The sequence below is a fragment of the Euprymna scolopes genome, chromosome 13 (assembly GCF_053919585.1).
Source record: "Euprymna scolopes isolate OS-2025 chromosome 13, ASM5391958v1, whole genome shotgun sequence".
In the NCBI taxonomy this organism is placed as follows: Eukaryota; Metazoa; Mollusca; class Cephalopoda; order Sepiida; family Sepiolidae; genus Euprymna; species Euprymna scolopes.
In genome coordinates, this window is record NC_136494.1 from 90,661,746 (window position 1) to 90,689,538 (window position 27,793).

The 27,793-nt window shown below is 33.2% G+C and overlaps 1 protein-coding gene across 8 annotated transcripts in view; it reads left to right on the forward strand.

Annotated features, from left to right (window-relative positions):
• Positions 1-27,793, forward strand: part of LOC145292083 (dorsal-ventral patterning tolloid-like protein 1) — a 2,157,643-nt gene that overhangs the window by 976,152 nt on the left and 1,153,698 nt on the right. For all 8 annotated transcript variants that reach the window (XM_080138158.1, XM_080138152.1, XM_080138155.1 and 5 more), the window contains one exon: positions 25,512-25,726. In XM_080138158.1, the coding sequence (XP_079994284.1) occupies positions 25,512-25,726 (215 nt within the window). The remainder of the gene's footprint in view (positions 1-25,511; positions 25,727-27,793) is intronic.

The following is a 27,793-nucleotide window of genomic DNA, read 5'->3' on the forward strand; positions in this document are numbered from 1 at the left end:
AACATTCATGGTAAGTAAGCTACGTAGAAACGTTTCCGATATTGTAAACGGTTTTAATGAACACTTAGCTTTTTTAACTGCATGCAACTATAATTCGAGTTTGATAACCTGGTTTTATGGTAATTTTAAAATATTTTAGAACTCAGATTTTGATAAGAGAGTGTAGGGAAATATGGAGCTCTGATTGGTTAATTTACTTAAGAAACTGAACACTAAAAGGGCAAACATTTTAAATCTAGATATCGACTGAAAACTTGTTCTAATTGAAAGTAAAACAAAATTATATTGATATATTACATTTTGAAAAACATGATTTAGAGAAGTGAGCAATACATTTCGTAGTGATTGCTTTGCAGTTTTTAAATGGTGTTTATCGCGTTTTGTATTCAAACTTTGCACACACACACACACACACACACACACATATATATATAAAATAAAAATCTTGTTATTGAAAATTTATTCAAATTAAAAAAAACAAAAAAACTTTATAAACCTGTGAGGAAGGTATACAAAATTTTAATTATTTGACAAGTACAAATAAAACAAGAAAAATCTTATTCCATGGAGTTTCGATGAATGCAAAGAGGGAAGAGGTTTGCAAAATATACAATAAATTTTGCCGTTTAATACGTTACAGGAAACAAACAATATTAAATTTATCATATTCGTATTAAAAGAAAGTCATTTAACACTTTGAGACAGTTTATAGAGATAAAAAGAGGTTAAGAAAGCAAGAAACAAGAAGGGAGAAAAAGGATACGATAAAAGTCCAATGAATAGGAAACATTGGAAATGGGTCTGTTGGAAAATCCATTCATAATCCATAAGAATACAGGAAAGAAATGGTGCTTCAAGAAAAACTATCAGGTCACGAAGAAGTGAAGATATGCAATGTTTTTTTTTAACACACACACACACACACACACACACACACACACACACACATATATATATATATATATATATATATATATATATAAATAAACAAAATGAAAGCCAAAATATTCTCTAGCAATGTCAGAGAGGTACAGTTAGTATATATATATAAAATTTTTAGCTGTCTTATGTAGTAAAATTTTTAGCTGTCTTATGTAGTAAAATTTTTAGCTGTCTTATGTAGTAAAATTTTTAGCTGTCTTATGTAGTAAAATTTTTAGCTGTCTTATGTAGTAAAATGTTGAGCTGTCTTATGTAGTAAAGTTTTTAGTTGTCTTATATAGTATAATTTTTACTTGTCTTATATAGTATAATTTTTAGTTGTCTTGTGTAGTAAAAGTTTTGTTTTTGTCTTAACAAAATATGATTGAGAGATCAGAAAGCCAGTATCTGCAGACATGCTGATCTGGTAGCCCCATATACACTTAAAGAAAGCAAAAGTTTAAAAATAATAACGGGTTGAATCAGTTTCCCCTCGTAGAAGGAGGTTTTATGGGAATATTAAATACACAAGCAGACCTTAGTCACATGTACTACTTTAGAGAGATTATGACGTTAGGTGTTGCAGTTCTTTGAGGTAGATGTCCACTTTCTCTGACATACAGAGCTTGATATTTCCAAATGGTCACCTAGTAAGGATTGAACAAGCACAACGTTGCTTAACTTCAGGGATCTAATGAGAACTGGCGTATTATCATGATTATCTCTTGACTGTCAACACGACGGTTCTAGGTTCAATCCTTGGCTTGGGAGAGATGCTAGTCTAGCGGCACTGATGAGTTGTGATACAACGAAACAGGACTGTATGTCGATGACTACAAAAAGCCCCCCTCTTTAGGTAGAGCATTGTCTTAAATAATCTCACCCACTACTTTATTGGCTGAAAATGCGAAGCTCGTTGTTTGTTTGTTTACGAATGGGCGATTTGAGCATTATAAAAGTGGTGGCAGGTGTCTACTTAAATAGACATTCCGACGAGTTATTTACGGGCGTCGATTCCATGGTCGAATGGGAGAACTGCCGACTGTCAACAGGACGGTTCTATGTTCAATCCTTGGCTTGGGAGAGATGCTAGTCTAGTGGCACTGATGAGTTGTGATACAACGAAATAGGACTGTATGTCGATGACTACATATATATATATATATATATATATATATATATATATATATATATATATATATATATATAAATTCTGAATTAAATTATGTAGAATTACAAGAAATTTATTGTTTGACAAAGGAGTAAAAATAATTTTTAAAGTTTTTTTCCCTTAATCCATAGATTTTCCATGAATGACTCATCTCATCGGAGAAATATTATTAGCAAAATAGATGTGGTTAATTCTAAATTTTGCTTATTAGCACATAAATTGAAAATTAAAATTGCATAAAAAGGATACTTCCAGTTGAAATAATGAGGATACAGGAACAGTTGTAAAATCCAATGAATACTGGTGTATTCCAGAATGAATTGCGGGTTTTATAAGTGTCTCTCTAACATTGCTAGAGAATCTGTTAGCTTCAATTTTTGTATATTTTAAAAAATTTTAATGCATCCATTTTGGGGAGGACCAAACTATAAGGTTATCAGTCTGTTTTTTTAAATGTGATCTAATATATAAAGGCGAATATAGTGTTGTAGTCGAAGAAAATACTCGCAATCGGCAGCGTGTCTGTTTGGACCGTCAGTTGACGAGATCGGGGAATGAGAAGCATAAAAGAAAAACGAATTTATAGAAACAACCAGAAAATATAAAGATAAAGAATCCATCTATAAATTCGTGGTGGCATTAATTTGCGTATGAGTTGAATAGCGACTACAAGAAGGACGAATTGGGAAGGACAGTCAGTCGAGCTTTAACAGCCAGGAGAAAACATAGACATTAAGAGTTAGTGGTATGAATTAAGTAAAGAGAAGTTTGTACAAGTTTGTGAGAAAGAGTTCTAAGATTTTTTTTTTTTCGTAAAAGCAACATAAGTATTTTCTTGCGTTCCTTTCCTGGACAAAAATACAAAACAAAATCTGAGCTACTTTTTGAAAATTCGAGAAGGGTCTTAAATAAATATTACTATTCTAAAAGTATGCGTGTTAGGTTAAAATTACTTGTTTGTGATTTTCGTTAATTATCAGTTAATTGAAGAAAGATATTACAGCGACGCAAAACTTTATTAGACAACAATTGATTGAAATTATTCAATAAAATTAATTAGTCCGTTTCGTTGTTCGGTAAATAAAATGAATATCAGAAGACATTTCCAAAAAACATTATGTTTGTTTTCTGAACTTTTTTTTGGTGGATGCTTTCGGAGTGCCTGATTAAAAGAAATTGAATTTTCTTTCAGAAACAACCAGAAAATAATAAAGATGATTATTAAAGAAAGATAAAACTAAGAATAAGGCCAATTTTGAAAATAAAATATAAATAAGAGTCTCTTTGTCATAAAGGAATGCGAGTTATAATCAAAGTCAGTTCATTGAATATTTGAAAAGAACAGGGTGGATGGGGGATGGTGCAGGTAGACTTGTCTTGTACTGTGGAAGTAACTGACTTTATTCAGAACTTTATAGGCAATAAAATGTAATAAAATGTAAATAAGCCGCCATTTTTCTCTTTTTTTCTCTCTCTTATTGAAAAATAGGATGCTTTCAAGGGAAGTAATGAAGCTACACTCTTGAATGAAGTCAATAAAAGACAACGTCTGATAGATAATTTGGCTCAATTGGTAAAGATGCATCCCGGTTTATTGATTGGGTTAGTAAAATTGGCTGATTGATGCATCAGTCCTGTAACATAATTTTTTTTTTTTTACGTTCAAGTAAAATTTATGATTTTTATTTTGAGAGATTACCAATATAATTTCAAACTTATTTTATTAAAATCTATTTAAAATAAGAATTTGTACTCTAAAAATGCATGCGTTAAATCTAGCATCAGACAAAGTTTCCACAAACAAAGCTTTTTTCAAAAAATAATCCCATTTATGGAACACACTACCGTGAGACTGCTTCAATAGAAACTACAACATGGTTGTCTAAAAGTCCAGTTATCAACCAATACTTGAGCTGTCCTCTTAAATAACCCAATTTTAACCATTCCATTCATTGTTTTCAATCCCCTCATAAGATTGTTCAGCATCCAACTGACAGTCTTTTTTTTTTTTTTTTTTTTACACAGTGATCACCACTTATCAAGGCCCGGAAGCCACTCAGGGATAAGGGTTATTGCAAGTACATTACGTTAGTGAGGAGATTTTATGAAGTGTTTAATTAGGGGGGGCGGTTCATTAGGAATTTGTTAACATTAGACTTGAAGACATCCAAGTTGTAGTCCGGAGGGAAGCAGGCAGACGGAACAGAGTTCCACAGGCGTGCAGTTCTAAGAAAGAAGCTTTGCTCATGAAATCCGCGTTTTCATTTAGGCACAGATATAGAGTGGGGAAAATTTTTCACAGTGGATTCAGCTAGATGGGTGTTTTTCGTGAAAGATTGGCGAGGGGGGACCAGGGATTGGAGTTCAGACGAGCACCTGCCATGAAAATAACGATAAAACAAGGATAGGCTCCCAACATCTCTTCTGTGGGAGAGGGGTTGCAGGGTAGAGAAAAGGGCATCCCCCACTAAACCACGAAGTCTATTTTGTACTCCTTAACCATTATCTTCGAATGGTTTTTGGTCTTGGTAAGTTGTGATTTATTAGTAAAGAAAATATTGTTGGCATCCATCTGTCTCAGGAAACAATGTACATCTGCGTCTCAGATTAGTCTGTTAACAAATTGCAGCATCTGTTGTCACTGTGCAAACCTATCCTGGATCAATAAGCTCCGTTGCAGCTGCCACAGATGTAAGTGATGTCTCGATGCGAGAGCTCTATTACAATCTATGCCCTTTCTCTCTTTCTCTCTCTCCTTCTCTCTCTCTCTTTCTCTCTCTCCATCTGGTCTCCTCTTTTCTTACGCCTTTTGAAGCATGCTTTAATAACCCTTGTTCAGTGGTTGAAGTTACGGACTCCCACCCTGTTGTGTTGATGCTACCTGCCCTCATGACTTACTTGCAGACATCCTTGTAGTGTAAGAACTTACTAGTCTAGAGCCGGTTTCGAACATCATAAAGAATATCCTATGTGATTCTCCCATTGTTCATTTGCCTGGCATGGATAAGTAACTCGGAATATCTGCCTGATAAAGAACCGTCATCTTTAAAATTGGGTGATTACTAGGGCTGTGACAACAGAATATTCTTTTCATTCTTCTGACTCTCAAGTATATATCCAACATAGTAATACACAGTCAATCAACCGAGAACCACATCAGTCTACATAAAAACATATAAGATATTAATGGATATATACTGAAGAGTCAAAACAATTAAAAGGATATGTTATCACAGCCCTAGTGATTACTAAGATTCTTCTAAAGTTATGCAGTTGGAAGGTGTTGAATCTGTCTTCTTAGCGGGAGTAGAGGGCCCATGTTTAGAGAGCAGTCTGCTGAGCATGCAGGCTCAATATACTTTAACTTTTGTATTGGTGGTCAGCATCTTGTTCAAATAATATTGAAAACTCAAGCTCGATAGACTAACAAAAATACTATATCCAACAAGTGGGACGAATAAATAAAATCGTAATCTGTAATCAACTTCCAAACTTTAATACCAATCCTGTGTGAAATAATCGCCTTTGTTCTTTTCAGTCTGTTTTTTCATGTTGCAAGTACTTCAGAGTTCGAAACCCTATCATTCTGACAACAGACATAACCTTAACCCATAACACTATCTGATCGCCATGAGATATGAAATCTAAATTTGGTAGAATTGAATTACTAAAGTGGAACGGCTCATCAAGAACTTGTTTACGTTGGACTTGAAGACGGCCATATTGTAGTCAGTTGGAAAGTAGGGAAACGGAAGAGAGTTCAACAGGTGTGCAATTCTAAAAATGAAGCTTTGTTCATGGAATCTATGTTTAGGTTTAGGCTCAGATATAGGTTGGGGGGAAATTATTGATAGTGTCTTCAGCTTAATGACTGTTTCTCGTGAATGCTTGGCAAGGGGGGGGACCATAGATTGGAGCTCATATGAGAATTGGCCATGAAAATAATGATAAAACAGAGACAGGCTCGTAACGTCTTTTCTGTGGGAAAAAGGTTGCAGGGAAGAGAAAGGTGCATCCCTACTAGGCTACAAAGTCTATTTTGATCTCTGTCAACGCAGGATAAGCTGCTTCTAGCAGCTCCTGTACAGATGTGGTAACAGCACTCCACCCTTACCTTCCAAACTTTAGTACCAATCCTGTGTGGAATGATCTTCTTTGTTCTTTACTGTCCATTTTTTTAACAATTGCAAATTACAATTTTATTTATTTGTCCCATTTGTTGAATATTTTTGTTTGTCTATCCAGCTCGAGTTTTCAATATTATTTTAACAAGATGCTGACCACCAATACTAAAGTCAAAGTGTATTGCATCTGCATGCTCAGCACCCTAAGCATGGGCTCTCTTCTCCCGCTAAGTGAACAGATTCAACATCTTCCAACTGCACAGCCTTAGGACATTTCAACTCCGGTCTCTTACCTTGGATTCTTACCATAGTTTAACTACATTTTCGACTATTTTCATTGATTTTCAAAATTCTTTTTATTTATATTTCTGTTTTTCTTCTTCCTCCTATTTTTTCTCTATTTTCATTTATTAGTCCCCATTCCGCTATTTGATTTTTCTAGTGATACATACTTATATATCCTTTACTTTTTTCTCCATTTCTAAACTAAATCTTAATCCGTTTTTTTTTTTGTATTTGACTCTCTTGTGCCATCCTCTACCACACTAGATAGTTCTTCATAGGTCCATTTTGACTCATTAGTTATTTGTTTGTGGTCGTTTCAGTGCGGTCTTCCCACTCTTTTATATCACTGACGATTTTATCTCATCTGCCTAAAAGTGACCAGTGCATCTAGTTTTCTCGCTGATCAGGGTGTTCATAGAGTTGCTCCTTTAAGGGTGCTGTTTCTGCATTATGTTAAGATCAGCTCTTATCATTTTAGTATACATACCCTCTATTTTTTCTCCTATCTTTTGTTAATAGTCTAGATGCTACTTTTATATACAAAAGAACTGCTCTAACAGACTTCAGAGAAGTCACTTTTCATGCAGGTAGGAAGTTTTAACTTCCTTTGTGCTTTCATCTCGTCTAGTCTTTGCTGCTTTGCACATTTTGTACAATATGAATCAATGCACCCTGCAAGCTGATTGGTCAGTGTATAACCAAAATATATAACAAATTATGAAGAGAGGAAATAAGTCTTTACTTGCAATTGTTACAGAAACAACTATCTAAAATTCATATTATTTGAACGACTATTCTGGGCGCTTATGTCAACGGATAATTAAATCTAGCATAGATATAGCAAAAATAAGCATATTTTTCAAGATATAATTTGGGACGCTGAATAATCAGTGGAACAATGAAAGAATGTTAAATGAAAAAAAATATATATGATTACACGAATACTGTACCTGCAAGCGCCGGGTGAAGTTGAAGTTAGTACCGGAAATTTCAACAAAGAGAAAACAAGTTGATCAACAAACTTAAAATATTATATTTTAAGTTCGTTATATTTAATATAACAATGTTAAGTAACAAAATAAACTTATTAATTAACGTACACAAAACAAAAAAGTAAAAATCCTGTTGCAATGAAACGATGTTAATTAATCAACAACAAAAATTAAATACACTTGTAATTAATGGAAATAAAAAATCACATACATCACATATTGCTCCCTGATGGCAATAATTATACAGGGGAATACTTCTCCCTTACCATCGCTTCAAACAAGTTTATTTAATTCTTGTTGTGGATTAATTAACATCGTTACATTGTAACAGTTTATTTTTGTTTTGTGTACGTTAATTAATAAGTTTTTTTGTTTTTTTTAAATAGGCATCACCACTTATCAAGGCCAAGAGGCCACTTGAGGATAAGGGTTAAAGAGTGTAGAGTAGAAATTGGACAATATAGTAATCGTTAGTCATGGAAATTCGATAAATTTGTTAACAAGTGGAACGGCTCATCAAGAACTTATTTACGTTAGACTTGAAGACAACCATATTGTAGTCAGCTGGAAAGCAGGAAAACGAGGACAATTCCACAGGCGTGCAGTTCCAAGAAAGAAACTTTGTTCATGGAATCTACGTTTAGGTTTAGGCACAGATAACGTGTGGGGGGGAATTATTGATTGTGTTTTCAGCTAGACGAGTGTTTCTTGTGAAAGTTTGGCGAGGAAGGCCATAGACTGAAGCTCAGTCGAACACTTTCCATGAAAATAACGATACAGCAGAGACAAACTCGCAATATCTCTTCTGTGAGATAGAGGTTGCAGGGACGAGAAAAGGATATCTCCTACGAGACTACAAAGTCTATTTTGAACTCTATCAGGCAGGACAAGTCCTTTCTAGAAGCTCCTGCCCAGATGTGGACGTACCTGGCTCCTATACAGATAGAGAATTGCATCAGCAGTGAGATATCTACTGGATCGATAGAAGGATCCCACCATTTTTCCAACGGCCTTGGCAACCAATTTGATGTACCTGTTCCATTTAAGATCAGGAGTAAAGGTCAAACCCAGAAGCTTGTCAAAACTTAAGACCTCCTCAAGACGAGAGCCATTCATTTCAACTGATGCCAGATGGGGATCAGAATGCTGATGATGCAAAGAGAGAAGCTTGGCCCCAGATGCATTAAAAGTAACCAGCCACTCCCTTCCCCACTGCACCACGTGCTCAAGATCAGAGAAGAGAGAATCAGAGAGAACTTGGTCGTTTATTGACTTAGATGTGCTACCATAGATGGTAGTGTCATCAGCATAAATGTCTATAAATGATGTAAGGATGTGATTTGGAAGATCATTAATGAAGATCAGGAAATGTGTTGGGCCCAGGATGGACCCCTGAGGGACTCCAGCATTAATACCGTGAGCCTCCGATTACCGCCCATCAACTACTACTCTTATGAACCTGTCAGAAAGAAATGATTTAATAATTGAGAAGACATTTCCAGCTATACCATAGCTAGAGATCTTGTGAAGTAAACCTTCATACCATACACTATCAAAGGCCTTAGATATATCAAGAGCAATTGTCCTAGAAAGGTTGCCTCCGTCAAGAGATTCGCTAATCCTATGAGATATAACTGTAAGCACATCTGCTGTAGATCATATTGCGTGTCACTAAGGAGGTTATTTTTGCTGAGATGGTTGATTACTCTCTATTTAACACAGATTTCAGTAACTTACTCATGAAGCACAGAAGACTTATTGGCCTGTACTGAGAGTATTTTGTTACTTTACATTGTTATATTTTAAGTTTGTTGATTAACTTCGCAAACTTGTTTCCTTTTCGTAAACTGCTTCAGCAATTTCCGGAACTCGGCTACACTAATTGTGTAATCATTTTTTTTTTTTTTTTTAACATTCTTTCATTGTTCTACTGATTATTTCAGCGTCCAAAATTATATCTTGCAAAATATGCTTATTTTTGCTAAGTCTATGCTGGTTATCTCCCTTACATTTAATGATCCGTTGACATAAGCGCCCTATTCTGATCTTATCTTATTTTCACAACGTTTCGGCCGATGTAATCTCCGGACTTCTTCAGGTGTGTCTTTTCAAATTTAAATATTGTTATCGAACTAGAAAATTTCCAACTTCTTTTTAGTTAATCGTCAAATGTTGATTGTTATCGTTTGTGCAACCATGTCTTCATAAAAGTGTTAAGTAATTTCTATTTCATTCTTTTGGGACAATCTTTTGAAGTTTCAAAGGTTCAATCCTCACTACAGGTCGATAATACTTAGACTAAAATAAAAATTACTTAACACTTATAGCTGGTTTACCTTTTAGCTAAAAGCAAAGTGAAGTATCTGTTCTGATATTACGCTTTACTTTTTCCTATACCCGGTCACTGAAGGAGAAATCCTTTTAGAGTGAGGTAATTTGTACTTTTGTTTCAATCCAGAGTGCCTCTTTTAGGGTAGCTGAATTCTCCTCACTATAAAATCGATTTTGTGCTTCACTTTTCTCTCGTCGGGAGCCAAGTAAATAGCTGGTCATGGCTCACAGAACAAGAACAATCTACCTCTGTGATTAAATCAAGGATTTAGCTCAATAGGTTTCCGATTCAAAAAATATGAACCTAAAGAAGACTGGAGTTACATCGGCCGAAACTTTGTGCTCATAGAAACTAAGATGATAAAAGTAGTCTGAATAATTCAAATAATACGGATAAATAATTGTCAAAAATGTGTAATGTTTTTTTATTTTGTTTTTTCTTAGAAAAATCACATTTTATTTTCTGTGAAATATCGTCCCTGTTAAATAAAAGTAACATTAACCAGCAGAAACTGCTCCAAAAGTTGATAGGTAAATATTACTTGATTCAAACAAGAATTTTCATGATAAATTATCTATCGTGAATTTGGCAGCTAATCAGAACTAAGAGTATGGATTTGCCTATCTGAGCGTTTCCTGATTGAGCAGATGTTGAAACCCCAAATAAATGTTATTCGTCGTTTGTGTTGTAAAGCTATTTACTTATACTAGCAGGACTCGTGGAATTTTCACAGCAGACTCTTTCATCTCTATATAAATAAAATGAACTCATTTTTTCCTGTCTGATTTTGACCTTAATAGGATTAAAAATCAAGATATTTCATGCAAATATAATATGCACAAACTGCAGAACAATATCTGAGGTGTGTTATAGGCTTATTATTTCTCAAATTCCTCGATAATCTTAGATTTCTATACTTTTTCTGCTGAGAAGTCACGGCCAAAATCGGTTAAGATCAATGGAAGTGGTAAAATATTTTCTCTCTAATAAATTCCTCCTCCCCCTGCCACCACTTAACACCGTTTGGGGATCGTTCACAAGGAACAGTTGAGAAGAGAACACCGGTTTGGCTTCGTAGTTCTTTCATGTGAAGTTATTTAAAATCACTAAACTAAGCTGCAGTGCTCTGTGGCGTAGTGGTTAGCGTGCTGGACAATTCACATTATATTTTCACGTTCGCGCCGACCTACCGTAGTCGTTTTTTTTTTTTTCCTAAACAACTGGAATGGACTTTTCTTGGTGGCCGAACTGTTAACGTTGCAGATGTTTTTTTTTGTTTGTTTTTTTCACACTTTATTTTCCTACTTTTACTTATGACTCCGGGTTTGATCCTTCCTACTTACCTACCATAACATTTTTTAAAACTCCCCCCCTCGTCCCGGAAATAAACACTCTGGCAACGCCGGGTACCCCCGCTAGTATTTAATATATTGATGTTGGCATCTTGTGAATATTCAGCATGAATGGAAACGCCCTGATATTATTGTACCTATTTACTATGCCTCCCCACGGGACAGAGTTAGACACCAGGGTCGTTTTTTAACGTGGAGAAAAGGTACAAAAATAAAAATTGTTTCATTCGTGAAGGATTTCTCCTCCACCGAAAGAGAACAAGAAATAAAAGTGCAGCATCTGAAGAACAGATACTGCACTTTGATCTGGACCAAAAGGCCAAGCTCTTTTGTTAAAACTGTGAAAACATTTATCAAAGTTAACAGGGAGACCCGGCTTATCCCGTTCGTAAAATATGCTTAAATAAGTCAATTTTCTATTGATTCTTATGTAAGTTGTGATTTCAAACATAAAAAATATCCATATGACTTGAGTGCATCAGATTGAGTCGAAGCCAAAGATTTCTGAAGAAAAAAGTATATGTGTATGCATATAACTTGAATTCCTTCGGCTATAATCAAACACGAAACCAAAACTTATGAAGAATTCTTGGTAAGATTATTTATTACAAGAAATGGAAGGTCATAAAAATTAGAGGACAATCATTCGGAAGAAAAAAGATTTAAGCGTGACACAAAAAATATCACACGCTATCATATTAATATATAGATTACTTGTCCCGTCATAAACTGTATTTAAATGTATATACACACATAACGATCACAACGCTAGACGGCCATATATACCCATATATACCCCCGCATACAATCAGAACACTAGACTACCATAGAAACTCATAATATATACACGCTTCATATCACACACACGTGTTATACAAACTCCCACAACATTACAAGTTCATTCTACATTACGACTATATAATCCTTACGGCCACCGACCTTGAAAATGCTGCTGTGAAACCTGACATAGTTATATGGAATAAGTCAGAGAGAATTGCAACCTTGATTGAAGTGAGTGTTCCTAATGATGGCAGTCTGAACAAAGCTGAAAGAGAGAAACAGACCAAATACCAAGGTCTCATGCATGATATGAAAAGAAACTGGAATCTTAAGGAGATATCAATTTTACCAGTTTTCATAGGTGCCATAGGGCTTATGAAGAAGAACCTGAAGTTCTACCTAACTAATATTCCTGGTGAACCAAGTGCAAAAGAGATCCAGACAATTGCACTTAAGGGAACAGCGAGGATACTAAAAAGAGCTCTCGGTTGGTTTCAATAAAAACTAAAGTAATGTTGGCAGCTGCTTTGGCTGGCTCATATCCAGCATTACAATCTTCAAAGGAAGAAAATTAAAAAAAAAAAATAGATAAATGTGAATTACAGTTATATCCATATGCACTCGCTATACATAATACAATATATGGACTTGCCTATCTGATTGTAAAGAACATTCTAGCATAAACTGATTTTTAGTGTCCTTTTCAGTTTATTTGTTTGTAGTTCAGAGCTGAGCCCTAACTACTAAATTCAATAGTTCTCTTATATCATACTTATTTGATTTATATAAATGTATTAAATCATAAGTTCTATTTGAGCACCTTGATTATAAATGTTTATAAAATGTCTTGAATAATGAACACCGTTGTCAAGCCATGTGAGATGCCTTGAGACCAAGCGAAATAAATTGTCTGATTCAATTTGATGTAAACAGCCATCAGCTTAGAAAGTTGATTGAGTCTCGCTTATCAGCCTGGGAGCGTCGATAGATTTGTGATGATAAAATTAAATATATTTTCGATATGCTAATGGAAGGTAATTCATTTTGCACTTCAGAGTTGTCAAAATTTAGTCAAAGGGGAAAATTCTGAGGTCAATCTTTGGGGGTCAAGCTTTTATAATCTCAAATATTGTATATTTCGTCACGTTATTTTAGCATCTAATATATACGAACATTTTAAAAATGTTCATCAACTTAATAAATCTGATTACGCCTGATGCCTATGGACATTTGGTCTGCTGGCGATTGCTGGAATTTGGTAGGAACTTGCTAAATAAATATTTGTCCAGAACAAGCAGAGAAAACTAAATAATAATAATAATAATAATAATATTAATTCCAAAAGTCAAAATAATTATTTTACTAGCTATATAATTATTAGTAGACGCTTTAGCCCGCTAAAACCGGCAACACATATAGCCAATTGACTTAGAATGTTGCATTATGCCAAATTGATGGTTTAATATGACTAAATTTATACAGATTTTTGTATTAAATTCTAATCCCTATTATATATTATTATTTTTTTATTATTGGAATCTTTTGAGGTGAGTAATTTGTATATTCATTTGCGGGCTGTTATCCTCATCTTCATAGTTTTTGTTGTTTAATCACATTTCGGCGAACTATTCCTCTGGCCTTCAAGTGGTTGTTAATCGTAACGAGATAGGAATGATGAGTCTCTTAACTGTATCCTCAGTAATTACTGCCTTCCGAAGTTGTTATCTCACCAAGTTTTGACCAATTTATCTTCTGGCCTGCTTTCGGTAGGATTGAAACCGCTATCTTCTGGCAGTGCCCAAGAATTGTAGTAATAAGTAAATATACAAATTACTCATCTCAAAGGGTTTCAAATAAAAAAATATATATATGTAATACCATTCCGTATAGACCCGATGATGGAAGGCAGAGCAGTCTTCTTTTTTGGACAGCTGAGAGATAATGAGAATGGTCGCTGATGATTACAGTTGAAGTCAGGAGTTGACAAGGAGTTGGGACGATATTTATTATTATTACTTTTAATTCTTAGTTTCATTTTATATATATATATATATATATATATATATATATATATATATATATATATATATAAGAGCAAACAGTTAATAAAGCATGTTAAAAACACTTTGAAAAAGAGTTAAAAACATTTAATCTGAAAAGGAAACACTTGATCAGTGGATAGTCCTTAATCCGCGGAGTTTCGAAGAAATACTTACCTTCTCATCAGAGGGTAGGAATTAGCAAAATGCGGGATCGGATTTTGCATACAAAAGTATTTGATGAAACTACAAGTAAGTCAAATATATATAACTTTTTATATAACGTATGAATAATACTGAGCGCAGTGCCATTATTAATTGTTGGGGTGTTTTTTCTTTTTTTATAATTTAACGATATATTATTAAAGCAGAAAAATTTGACAAGAAAAGAAAATCAAAATGCACTTCTTAAATCTATTGTTCTCCTTAACTCTAATTACATGTTTAAAAATATAAATTAGACAATAGGGGGTAAATAAGGAGTTAGAAAAAATAAGGGTCTAATCGGTGTTTTTAAACATTGAATAGGAGCTAAGGAGAAAGAAAAAAAAGAAGAAAAGATAAATTATTGTAGAAGTGTATTTTGCTTGTATTTCGTTGTCAAATTTTTCTTCCATAATAATATATGGTTAAACTAAAAAAAATCCCTCAGCAATTAGTAATGATTAGGGCTAAAGAATATTCTTATCATTGTTTTGACTCTCGAGTATAGATCCGACACAGACACAGTTAATCTATCGAGCACCACATCATTCTATATCAAAACATAAGATATTAACTGATATATACTCGAGTCAAAATATTGAAAAGAATATTCTTTTGTCATAGCCTAGTAATGACACTGCGCCCAGTATTATTCAAATGTTATATATATATATATATATATATATATATATATTGTTTTTATCACTTGAAGAGGATTCAACAAAGAATCTGAAACTTTATGTTATACATATTGAACATATATTAATTATTTGAACACAAAAATGATCGTTAGTAAAATTATTTGAACAAAAAAATGATCATTAAGAAAGTTATTTGAACAAAAGAATGATCATGAGGAAAATTATTTGAACAAAAAAATGATCATTAAGAAAGTTATTTGAACAAAAGAATGATCGTTAGTAAAATTATTTGAACAAAAGAATGATCGTTAAGAAAATTATTTGAACAAAAGAATGATCATTAGGAAAATTATTTGAACAAAAAAATTATCATTAAGAAAATTATTTGAAGACAAAAATGATCATTAAGAAAATTATTTGAACACATAAATGATTTTAAGAAAATTATTTGAACACAAAATGATTTTAAGAAAATTATATGAACACAAAAATGATCATTAGGAAAATTGAAAACGAAAAAGTATAATTAAAGTTAATTCTGTTATTTTTAGGAATATTTGCTTGAATAAAAGAATGCTGCCTAAAACACAAACACAATATATATATACATGTTATTTTTTATGAAAATATGCTTTTAAATTCTAATATATTGAAACAAGTGGACTTTTATAAATTTTACAATAAAAATTTAATTTAAGTTGAATCAAAAAATTACCTTGGATTTATTTAATGTAATGTACATTTTGTTGCAATTTAAAAACATTATATTTCATCTAGCAATTAATGATATAAATATAAAATTTTCAATGATTTTTTTAAAAAGTGCAACAGAATGTATATTACATAAAATAAATTCAAGGTAAGTTTTTGATTCAATTTAAATTTTTATACATTACTTTGTAAAATTTATAAAAGTGCACTTAGAAGATAAATAAATTTCAAATTGAATCTTGTACCTTTATTTTTAAAGTCTATCGTAAAAACATTTTGTTTAACAATTTTCATGCATTGGATGAAATGCTTTTCTAACTTGTATATATATAAATAATATATATATATTTTTTATATATATAAAATGCATATACATATAAGTATATATATATATGTTTTATACATACAGAAAAGTTAGCACAACAGAAAATTATGTAAATTATTTTAAATATATTTTATAAATTACCCGCCTTAAGTAAGGAAATGTTTTCCATAGACATGCTCTAAATTTCCTGTCCTAGGGAAGGTACAATTCATACATATGTTATGTAATACCCGTCCTAGGGTAGGTAAAATATTCTTTTGCTCAAGATGGCAAATGATACATAGGCATCAAAGATTCGTCTATTCTAAGAATAACAGATATATTCCAAAATTTTCTCATTGTCTTAAACGATCCCGAGCAACGCGAGGTTACTAATATATATATATATATATATATATATATATATATATATATATATATATATATGGAGTAAAATGTGACTTCATAACTGGGTTCAAATGTCATGGTTGGCAAGAATTGTTACCTCTACACTGATGATTGCTTAGCAGAAAACACTAGTGTCTGAAAGAATAACTATTATTTAATTATAATTATCAAACCCCTTTAAGAATACTAAAGGATGGGCACTGACTACGGAATTATAGCTAAGGCAATCAACTAGTATCTATGCTATGTGCAAGACTTTCCCTCGTGCGAACACTCTAGATTGTTAAAAATGTATTCGCCCAAATTCGGCATTTAATATTTCTTAATTCCCTTCGTTCCCGTGGCCCTGAGGTAAACATTTATAATTGCGTAAGCATGAAAAACTTGTGTCTGTAGGTAAAAGAATGATTATTTTTAATTATGTGTGTGTGTAATTTATGAAGGGAATTAGGCCGGAAGTCTAGAAGAGCAAAGTTTAATTTAATGTATTAATACTTTAAAGGAACATTGCTCATAGTACGATAGATATACAAGCTCAATATGTCTATTTATTTTAGAGCTATATTTATATTGAGGATAAAGATAAATAATTGTAAATTATTAATTATTTGGAAACTGATTTATAATTTACAATCATTAATCTTTATCATATATATATATATATATATATATATATATATATATAATTTCCTTTTCATTAACATTTTCTAGAAATGTGTGTATATGTGTGTGTTAAATGTGTGAAATTTTTGCCAGCTGAACAAACGGTTGTGCTTATCCTATTGTAACCTAGCCAGCCAATTATTGTATCTAATTTTGTTCTCATTTCTATCAACAACGATGATATCGTGTTTGTTGATTCCAACTATCAATCAGCCTGGAAAAATCCTTAACATTTTTCTATTTATCATTTTTTTTTCTGAAGAGTAGATTTTGTTCTGTTCCCCCCTTTTTCCTCTCTCTCTGACTAGACGTTTCTCCCCTGCTTATTCTCGCCCTTCTTTCTTCTCCTTTTCCAACCTTTACCCATCTTCCTCCCCCTCCCCGCTTTTTCCGTACATCGAAAAGTATGATTATTCCTACATTATCTTCCTAACTGACACATCTTAAATACATTAACGAAGCACATCGATGCCATAAATATGTTGCAAGTTTGTTACTCACACGTAATCCTTGGTAATAGTCGTAGTCCGCTGATAGTTGCTTCTTAGCATCGCCATTAATCTCACCCGTTGTAATCGTAAGTAACAAAACGCTGATATCATTATTACAGATTGTTAACCTCGATTATTTCTGATGATAAATCTCTTAATCGTTGGTGACATAACAAACAAACAAACATTAATCATAGTTGATTAAAATATCTAACGCAAGGACAGAAGCAGATGATTATTTGTAACATATACATAAAGAATGTTTCTGGACAAACCCTGATACGAATATAAATGATAATGTATATTGTAACAAACTAGTTGAATACTCGTTCCCGTAAGGGTTGATATCGTAATAATATTAATGTATTACTGCTGTAAGAATAGCGACAGACACTAACGTATAAAATATAATGATGTATTTATTGTTCCACCGAGCCTCAGCCATGTTCTGCTGCAAGATCAAAAATAAAAGGCGAAAAATCGGTACCCATGTGAGAGTTTTTAAAAGCTACCTCACGTGGCCCCTAAAACAGCAGGGACTGGAAATAATGGCAGTTTAAAGGGTCAAGGAAATGACTTATGAATGTAGTAGAAGGAGGGGGGAGGGTAAATTCTAATACAACATCAATAGTGAGAATTGTTCTATGGAAACACATGACTAGAACATGTAATGTCACGTGATTAGTGCGTATTTGTATTTACTTCGCCTCACCCCACCATACACACTAAACCTTTAACGTTAAGAATAATGATCAGTGTTAATAGTCTTTTAAACTTTGGTGGTTTAAAAGCGACAAATATGGAACATCAAAAACTTCAAAAGAAAAAAATGGATAGTAAAACAATTTACCTTAAATAAACAACAACAAATCCGTTGTCTTTTAGCAGTTTTGGTCTAACTTAATTTAAAATAGTTAAGGCAATTGTAGAATCAACTTTATTTCTTTCAAGGGAGTTACCACCATTTATCAAGGCCCAAAGATCACACAAGGATAAGGATTAATGAATGTAAGGTGGTAGTATAGTAATCGTTAATGGTGTAGATAGGGTAGAATTTGATTATTTAAGGGGGCAGTTCAACAAGAACTTGTTTACACTGGCTACCATATTGTAATAGGCAGGGAAGCAAGCCAGTGGAACAGTATTCCATTGACGAGCAGTTCTAAGAAAGAAGCTTGGTTCATGCGATCTGTGTTTAGATTGAAGTAAAGATAAATAGTGGAGAAATTGACATTTACTGGCATAAAGGAATACAAAATGTTGATAGGAAAATTCTTGCTTGAATAAAGTAGTTTTTGTATAATAGAGTAGCGAGGGGCGCCCGGCTTTGCCCGGTCGTAAAATACGCTTAAATATGATATTTTATTTTATCCAGATTTTTTATATATTATTATACAGTCGTGATTTCAAAAGAACGTATTTGGGTGCCATCAGCTAGAATTGAAACCGAAAGCAAAACTGTAGCATTCAAAGCCGATGACGTTACCACTGTACCAACGTGGCATGCATATGAACGATTAAAAATTTTAAATAAACTAAGATGGATGTACAAAATATATAACGATTTTTTTTTAATTTTGACTCCTTCAAAACTATTTTCACCGGTTAATGACCTATAAAAGAGCGGTTTGTAAAAAGTCATATCGTTTGAAGCCTCTAGCGCCGCTCTGCGACTTTTAGTTTCAGAGGAGATAGAGTTTGAAAATATGGAAACAGACAGACAGACATATAGCTTTTTATATATTAGATTATACATTTATAGACTAGCAACCAACAAGAACCCTGGAAATGAACTTATTAAATTTATAGGAGTAACATTTTTCATTATATTAAAATCTCTGAAAACATGTTTGAATTCCAAACGGTTAAATTTAGCCTTTTGTATTGCGAATTTAATTGATGTGTTTAATTAATCATTTTTCAATTTGATTCTACAATTTTCAGTGCAATAATTAGTGACTTACGAGGGAATAAATGTAAGAATAAAGGTGTTTGGGTGTATTATTTGGATTATGCAGACTATAGGTCTCATCTTGAATGTTATCCTCCCCCACAACGTTTCAGCTGATGTAATCTCCGATCTTCTTCAGGTATATCTTGTATAACTCTGAAACCTTTTGTTGAATTCAAGAATCTGTATGGAATTTCGAACGGAACTCTTTAATTACCGGAAATAGCATGCTTACGTTCCTTCAGCCACGACCGGATAGACGTCTTTAGTAATTCGCAATTCTATCCTAAGTATCGCCCGTATATTTGTAGATTTCTGAAATAATCCTTTTAAATTTTGTATGCGCATTGCACGTAATAATCTTCGCATGCAACATATCTTTCAGCTTATGTAGTTATTTAAATGTCATAAATTTCTAGGCATGAAAAACTAAGCCGGAAATAATTGTAAAGACATCAGGCTAACTGATTATTTGCTGCATCAAATCGAAAATAATCACGAAGAAAAAGAAAGAAAAGAAAATACACACACAAAAAAACACGTAACTAATATACACCAATTTAAATAGGAATACTAAATGAACTATTCGGAAAATTGAAAAATAAAGAAAAACACTATCAAACAAAATAATTCTGCGTTATTTAATAACATTTGCCTGAATCTCTCTCTTTCTCTCTCTCCCCCCCCCCACACACACACATATATATATATATATATATGTATACATATATATATATATATATATATATATATATATATATATATATGTGTGTGTGTATATATATATGTTTTTTATTGTTACAACTTCAAGTGTATTGACTTAATTCATTATGAATTGTTTCAATAGACAGGATAAAAAATATCTGTCCATATCGTCAGATGATTCAAGTTAAAATAAAATTATTATGGACAGATAATTTTTATCCTGTCTATTGAAACAATTTGTTATGAATTAAGTCAATACACTTGAGGTTGTAATAATAAAAAAAACATATTTGGCTCTCCTAACGTATTGAGCACACTTTATCCTTGTTTTTTTACCACATATACCTCTTTATACATACATATATATATATATATATATATATATATATATATATATGCACACACACACACACACACACACACACACACACACACACATATATATATATATATATATGGGCATTTATATATATATATATATATATATATATATATATATATGGGCATAAGAATATATACTAGACGTACCTTAAAGTAAGGGAACATCTCACTTCATAATAATATATTAGAAGAAAATAAAGCGGTACCTCATATCTGTTTCTTATTTATATAGTATAAAAGTGGTCAAAAACGAATAATAACATACGATAATATCAACAAGTATCTATTTCTTTGGTTTATTAATAGAAACTAGAAAAACATAGAAAAAACACCCCCCGTCTGAAATCTTCGGCCCCAAAGTGAGACACTGGGGTGATAAAGTAGAAATGCATTTCCTTCCAAATATAAACGTTAATCTGTAAATATTCCGTAAGAACATTTGTCTTCTATTGAATTATGTAGGTGGAACGTGCAAAACAAATTGACTTTGCGGCAAAATCCTCGGAGATTTGATTTGTATGCAAACCACGTTGCCTTAATTCCAAAATAGGTGATAGTTCCAATATCGGTAAACTCTTTGATGTCTAGATGTTGCGGATTTTTTCTCTACTATAAGTAATTAGTTAGAATTATGCAAATGCGAATATAAGCCAACCATTCCTCTGCCAAAATATGAATGTCTTTCTTTAGCCAATCACTTGGGTCAAAAACTCGAAAGGTGATATTGGATCCGAGAACTACGTAAATTTAGAATCAGACATTTTTACAATATCCTCAAACTTATGGCATTCTTTCAAAAATGATGCAGAATATTGCAACGTTCAAGAGTGAATGTGCATTAAAACATGTTTAGACTTGATTCGGTGCTTCTTTGCTTTAGTCCTCACGCTCCATGAGCAATGTTTCTGAAAAAGAAAGAAAAATTGCTGTTTTCAGAGTTGGAATTTATTCCTATAACATTTATCGCTGGCTAGTTTTTACCTTAAAGTAATATTGTTTTTGCCTCCTAACATCAAGTGGCTTCATGCCTCACCTGTAGCGATACCCATACGAAAACACTGTTCAATTCCTTATAAATAGCGTATATTTCTCAGATGAGGCATTTTTATTGCTGATGTCATCTATATAATAAAGTAAGCCGGTTTCATTCTTGAATTTTCTCATTAATAGCTTTGTATTTTACAATTCCTTATTTGATTCTGACTAGCTAACTTTTATCATGGATCATGCCATCGTATTTTTCAAAATAATAAATTGTAATTTGATTTGATTTCTTACATGAAATATTTTATCAGACGGAAGCCACCATTGTTATCAGCAGCACATTCTAATTAAAATGGACGCCATCATTTTTATTAGCAGCAAATGTAATTACTAATAGTAAATGTGAATAATAATACATTCTTTCTTTTTTAACTGTTAATTTAATAATACCACAATAGCAAAGAGTTTCTACTCTGGAAGATTATTTCCTCAAATTGTTGAACTTTATAATTCCCTCTCTATATCCTGCTACTGTACTATACTGACATACAAGTTTAAGTGCAATATGAACAGAGATCTTGCTGCTTAACTTCCTACTCAGAGTTTCTCTATAACCACTGTCGACAATTTTTCCTACTCTCTATCTGTGGTTAAAGCTAATCATAAATTTCATGAACAGAGTTTCTTTCCATGGTGTAGCATTGTCTGAAGACCAACACACGTTGTATCTAGTTACAGCCGCAAAGACAAAAAAAAAAAATGGAAATAATTCCAACTTGCTTGTTCTTTGTGGCAACAACATTTATTTCCTCATTCTCTCTTTACCGCTGTGATGCCTCTCATGTGATCATCTTCTTGAGCGCCCTTCACACTTCGCATGTGATCATGAACGTGATCCACGTCTCTCATGTGATCTTTTTCTCTTATCTTTTTTTCTTTCCCGGTGACATAATTTTGCAGGCATTTACATATGCACATCCACGCTATGTTACAGTGGGACTGCTTTCTGGCTGACTACAGCATAGTACTTCTCGGTTTCAAAGTTAGCAGGGTTTTTTTTTTTTCTTTTTGTTTTTTTTTTACATGGAGGTCACTACTTATCAAGGCCCAGAAGCCACTCGGGGATGAGGGTTATTTTGTGTACAGTAATCAATGGGGTAGTGACAGTAATCAATGGGGTAGTGTTGCAGTATTCGTTAGTATTGGAGATTTGATAAAGTGTCATTACTTAAGGGGGCGGTTCACCAGGAATTTGTTTTGGCCCGTATTTTGGGTAGTAAAGTTCTACCCATTTTCCACCATTACTGATCATTACTCAGCAACAACCTGACACTCATTAACTCTTATGCCCGAATAAACTTTGGGCATTGTTATGTGGTGATACTCTTTAAAAAATGTAAGCCATTATCCTTAATTCACAGTATCTCTCTATCTCAGTGGCAGTTTGCATTGTTTAGGGGTGAAGATGAGCGGATCAAAAAGTAAACTATTTTCATATGAAAAATATGTGAAATCAAGAAATATCAATTGATTTTATTGCCGACTATTATTCTTATCTTTTTTTTTTTAGTTGTTTCACGAAGTTTCGGCCAGCTATTCCTCTGGACTTTGTCAGGTGGTAACCGTGACGGGATAGAAACTCTGAATCTTCTAACTTCATTTTCAGCAACTACTGCCTTCCATAGTTGTTGTCGTCTCACCACGTTTTGGCCAAGTAAGCCTTTGGTCGGCTTTGGGGAGGATTGAAACCACTATCTCCAGACAATGCTCACCTGGAACCGTAGAGATTCAACGTCTCCACCGACTGCGCCATGGGGGTTGTGAAACAACAACTAAAAACAAAGATGAGGATAATAGTCCGCAATAAATAAATTAATAAATAATACTCATCTCAATAATAAATTCTAATTAAATAATATATATATACGTAGATTATTTCAAATTTTGCTGATATATCGAATAACATCATTTTTCTTCTGTGGAATCCCCTTTCCTTTTACATTACACCGTCTTCTGCTTCTTTAACAAAACCTCTTAAAGAAAAAGATAAGTGATATAAGTCTTACTTAAACAATGTTTTCCCATTTATCTTTTTAGAATACGTCTAGAAAGTGATTGTTGTTTTTATTATTATTATTAATTAAAAACGGAGATTTTCAAACATAACTCAATCCCAGAATCAATGTGTATTTTCGCATGCATTTCGTATTATTACAGCATATAAAGAAATTGCTAGGGGAAACAAATGTTGATTAACTCGCATTTAATATAATAATAGATAATATAAGTAAATATCTAATTTTGTATTAATAACCTAATACTATATTTAAAATGATTGGTTTATATTAAAATCCTGTTCAATAATGTTCGTTCTTAATCTCAAAGTTTCAGGATATTTAACGACTGGGGGTGAAGGATGATCTAACAAGGTAGTAAATCTTTCAAATTCTTTGATCTTAACCCAAACATCAATGTTTGCATCACTTTTAAAGTAATTTAGCTGTAAAACAGTCAGTGTCGTTATAATCACTTATGATGCTGAATTATCCTCTTTATGGTACGCCTATATCTAATCTGTTTCTAAGGTTGCTGTAATAAAATAGTTGGATCATTCTATCGCTCCAGATAGCAAAGCCCTATGCCAAGAGCTAATACAACTTTATAAAGTAATATTTTACAACGAATTCAATAATATTGTGGAGTTTTCGTTTGTACGTGACACTCATAAACAGTAAAGACCACAGGTTACTTTATTATAGAAAAATGAATCAGAATAAAAATGTTAAAATGGTGTAGTAGTTTGCTTAAAACATTGCTGGTAAATACATATATAGCTATTTAATAAGGGTGTTTGCAATGCGGTAAAAATCGAAATAATTAAATAAAAGAGTGAGGGAGAAGAGACACAAAGTGGGAGAGAGAAAGACAAATCGACAGATAGAGGGATATTTCTGTCATTAATATAAGGTTTATAGCGAAAGCTAATGTTACAGATATTAATATCAGTATAAGGGTGTGGTAGTTTTCTTGAAGCATTGCTGGTAAGAAATTATACAGGCATTTAATAAGGGTGTTTGCAATGATTTTATCATGTCACTGGCAATTGGAAAGGCCAATCACATATCTCCTGGTAGTACGATCTTAAAAAGTTGTTTACAGTGGGGAAAACCAGATTGTGTGAGTGTTGCAAGGAACAGGTATTCTTAAAATAAAACATCTGATTGTCCAGTGACCCTATCATGTATTTACCTAAGAAAAAATATAGTCCATCAAAATATGTTAAGAGACATCGCAAGCCTGTCTCTCCTTTATCATCATTTTCATAGTAAGTGCTCGACTGTGCTCCAATCTATGGTCCTCCCTTGCCAAACTTTCACAAAAAACAATCGACTAGCTACAAACATTATCAATAATTTCCCCCACTCTCTATCTGTGCCTTAATCTGAACAAAGCTTCTTTTCTAGAACTGCCTGCCTGTGGAATACTATTCCACTGGCCTACTTACCGACTGATTACAATATGGTAGCCTTCAAGTCCAATGTAAATAAGTTCTTGTTGAGCCGTTCTCTTAAAAAATTCAAATTCTACTCCTAATCTACATCATTAATTATTAATTATTATTATTAATACACTGTTACCTTACATTAATACACTGTTGCCTTACATTAATACACTGTTACCTTACATTCATTAACTCTTATCCTTGAGTAGCCTTCGAGTCTTGATAAGTGGTGACTGCTTTGTAAATAAAAAAAGAATGTTACTGCAGCAGATTCTTTGAAAATTTGAGATAAAATTCATGTTGTTTAACATTATTTTCTAATATTTTTGTATCTAATGTTGATGATAAATTCTTCAGCTTTCCATAGAAAGTGAATATTCTCCTCTATTACTTCATACTCTCTGATTTTTTGTTGTTTTTTGGGGGGGGGGTATTTTTTTTATTTCTTTTTAATAACCTTGTTTTGTTTTTTTTTTCCTTTTCTATTTGAAAGAAGATTTTAGTAATTTATTCTTAGAATTGTGGACGTTTAAATTATCTTAAATTGTTTTACTTTTTGTTTATTTCCAGGTGCAACCATGACTACCTTGATATTTATGCTGAATTGCAAAGTGATTCTGATAGCCTTCTTGATGCCTCACTGACTGGTCGCTTCTGCGGGGATCTGCTGACAAATCTTCCCCGGCTTGTGATATCATCAAGGAATGTGCTAATGCTTGCTTTCTACACTGATGATTACAAAGCAGATAAAGGCTTCTCAGTGTCCTATGAATTCATTGATGGCAGTAAGTACATTTCCTTTTTATAAACACTAAAAAATAAATAAAGCAGAGCTTCCTTTCGCACCAAAGCCAACAGAGCCTAAACGATCATTGAAATGGCTTTTGCCCTGTTGACTGAGATATGGCTTTGGTTCTGTGCAGTTCTAGGAGATCCACCCTCCAAATCTTTACATTCTACGTTTGAGAAGAAGTAGCTTATTGATACTAGGTTGCGTCATTCATAACATGGAATGCTAAGATAGTTGCCCAGACATTTGTGCAAGCCAGAGTACTCTTCCTCTCTGATGTTGGTTCTTCAATCCCACTTTCCGACCCTTGTGTCACATTCTCCTTCCGTGGGACGAAATAAATATCGAGCACAAGTGGAATTGTTATCCATGTCATGGTGTTCTTAGTAGCATTGTTCAGGACATAGTTTTCAGGTTGCCGTATTTCTGTTACAGATTGAAGTAAATTAAACACCATGATGTTATTAGTATTTTCCTTTTTCCAAAAGGAAATGACCTTTGACTATGGCGCCATATGCTTTACGTTTTTCCATGCAAGTATTGCGTTGTCATCGGTTGACCTAGGAAATGGTTTCTCAGGAGACTGAAGAGTATGAACTCACAAATATGCAGCTAGAGAAGACAAATATATATTTCAAACAGCTTCTGCTTTGACTTTCAAATTACTAGCAATCTGAGCATAATTGGAATTCTGCGTGTCCTTGGTCAGAGGACCACCATTTTATAAAAGAAAAATATGACGTGAATGGATGTTCAAGAGAATTTCTTGGATTTTTTTTTTAATAGTAAAGCATCACCATTTATCACGGCTAAAAATTCACTCAAGGATAAGAATTAATGAGATTGTCAATAATATGTAGAACAATGCTATTAACGGCGTGTGAAAAATAGGTGCGGATGGTCAGATTTTATTACACAAGAGCATAGCTTGACAAGTATCTGTGGATATTATACTTGAAGACGACCATGTTGTAATTAGCAGGAAAGCCATGCCATGATATCGTATTCTGTAGATGAGAAGTACTTGGAAAACAGCCTTGTTCATAGAAGTTCCAATTGGTTTAGGAACATAGAGGAAAAAGGAATTATTTTTTAGTAGTGACAGCTAGATGGTTACTTACTGCGAAAGTTTTATGGGGGGGGGGCTAGAGATTGTAGCACAATCGAGATCCTTCTATGAGAATAACAAGAGAGTAAACACATGCAACGTCTCTTCTGTGTAAGGAAGAGAAGAGATCAAGCCCACTAGGTTGTTAAGTTGGTTTTGTAATTTATGAAGACATGAAAGAATGCTCTAAGCGAAATCACCATAAGTGTAGCAGGTGTATTTTATATCTGTAGAAGTTTACATCAGGTGTCAACCAATGATTGGCACGACAAATGACATCCTACCTGAAAGCTCATCTTTCAAACTCTTGGGCCTAACATTCACAGGCAACATACATTGGATATATACATTGAAGATATTGTCAAGTCTGCTGCAAAGAAGGTAGATTCCCTCTTTTGCGTTAGACAATTACTTACAGCAGAGAGCATTCTATAACTTTACAAAGCCATAATTCGCTCATGTGTAGAGTCTCATTGTCACATCTGAACTGGTGCATCTACCCAACACGGTCCAAAAAAGAGTCTAATACGTCTCGCACTTTCAGCCAAGCTTAATCTTTGTCCTATCGCCATAATGTCGCATCCCTGTACCTATTTTAAAAGTGCCTTAATAGAAGGTGCTTTGATGAACTCATAGCATATGCCCTCTTGATGTACATACCCCCAACTGAAAAACAACAAAATATCACTCCTTTACTGTTGAGCTAGTTAGATGCTGGAAGGATTTCTATTCTAATAGTTTCTTCCCTCGGACTACTAGAGTAGCACTTTGCCTTTGAAATCTAGAGAAGAGTGATTTATGTTTTCTGTACAACACCTTACAATATTTTTAATTAAAATTCCAGTATCAATTCCGTTTACTTCGACTATGTTTTGTAAAATAAAAATCAATGTTGAAAACACTAACTTAATCGTAAATAGCATCAGGCAGATACAATTCTCCAACTATATAATA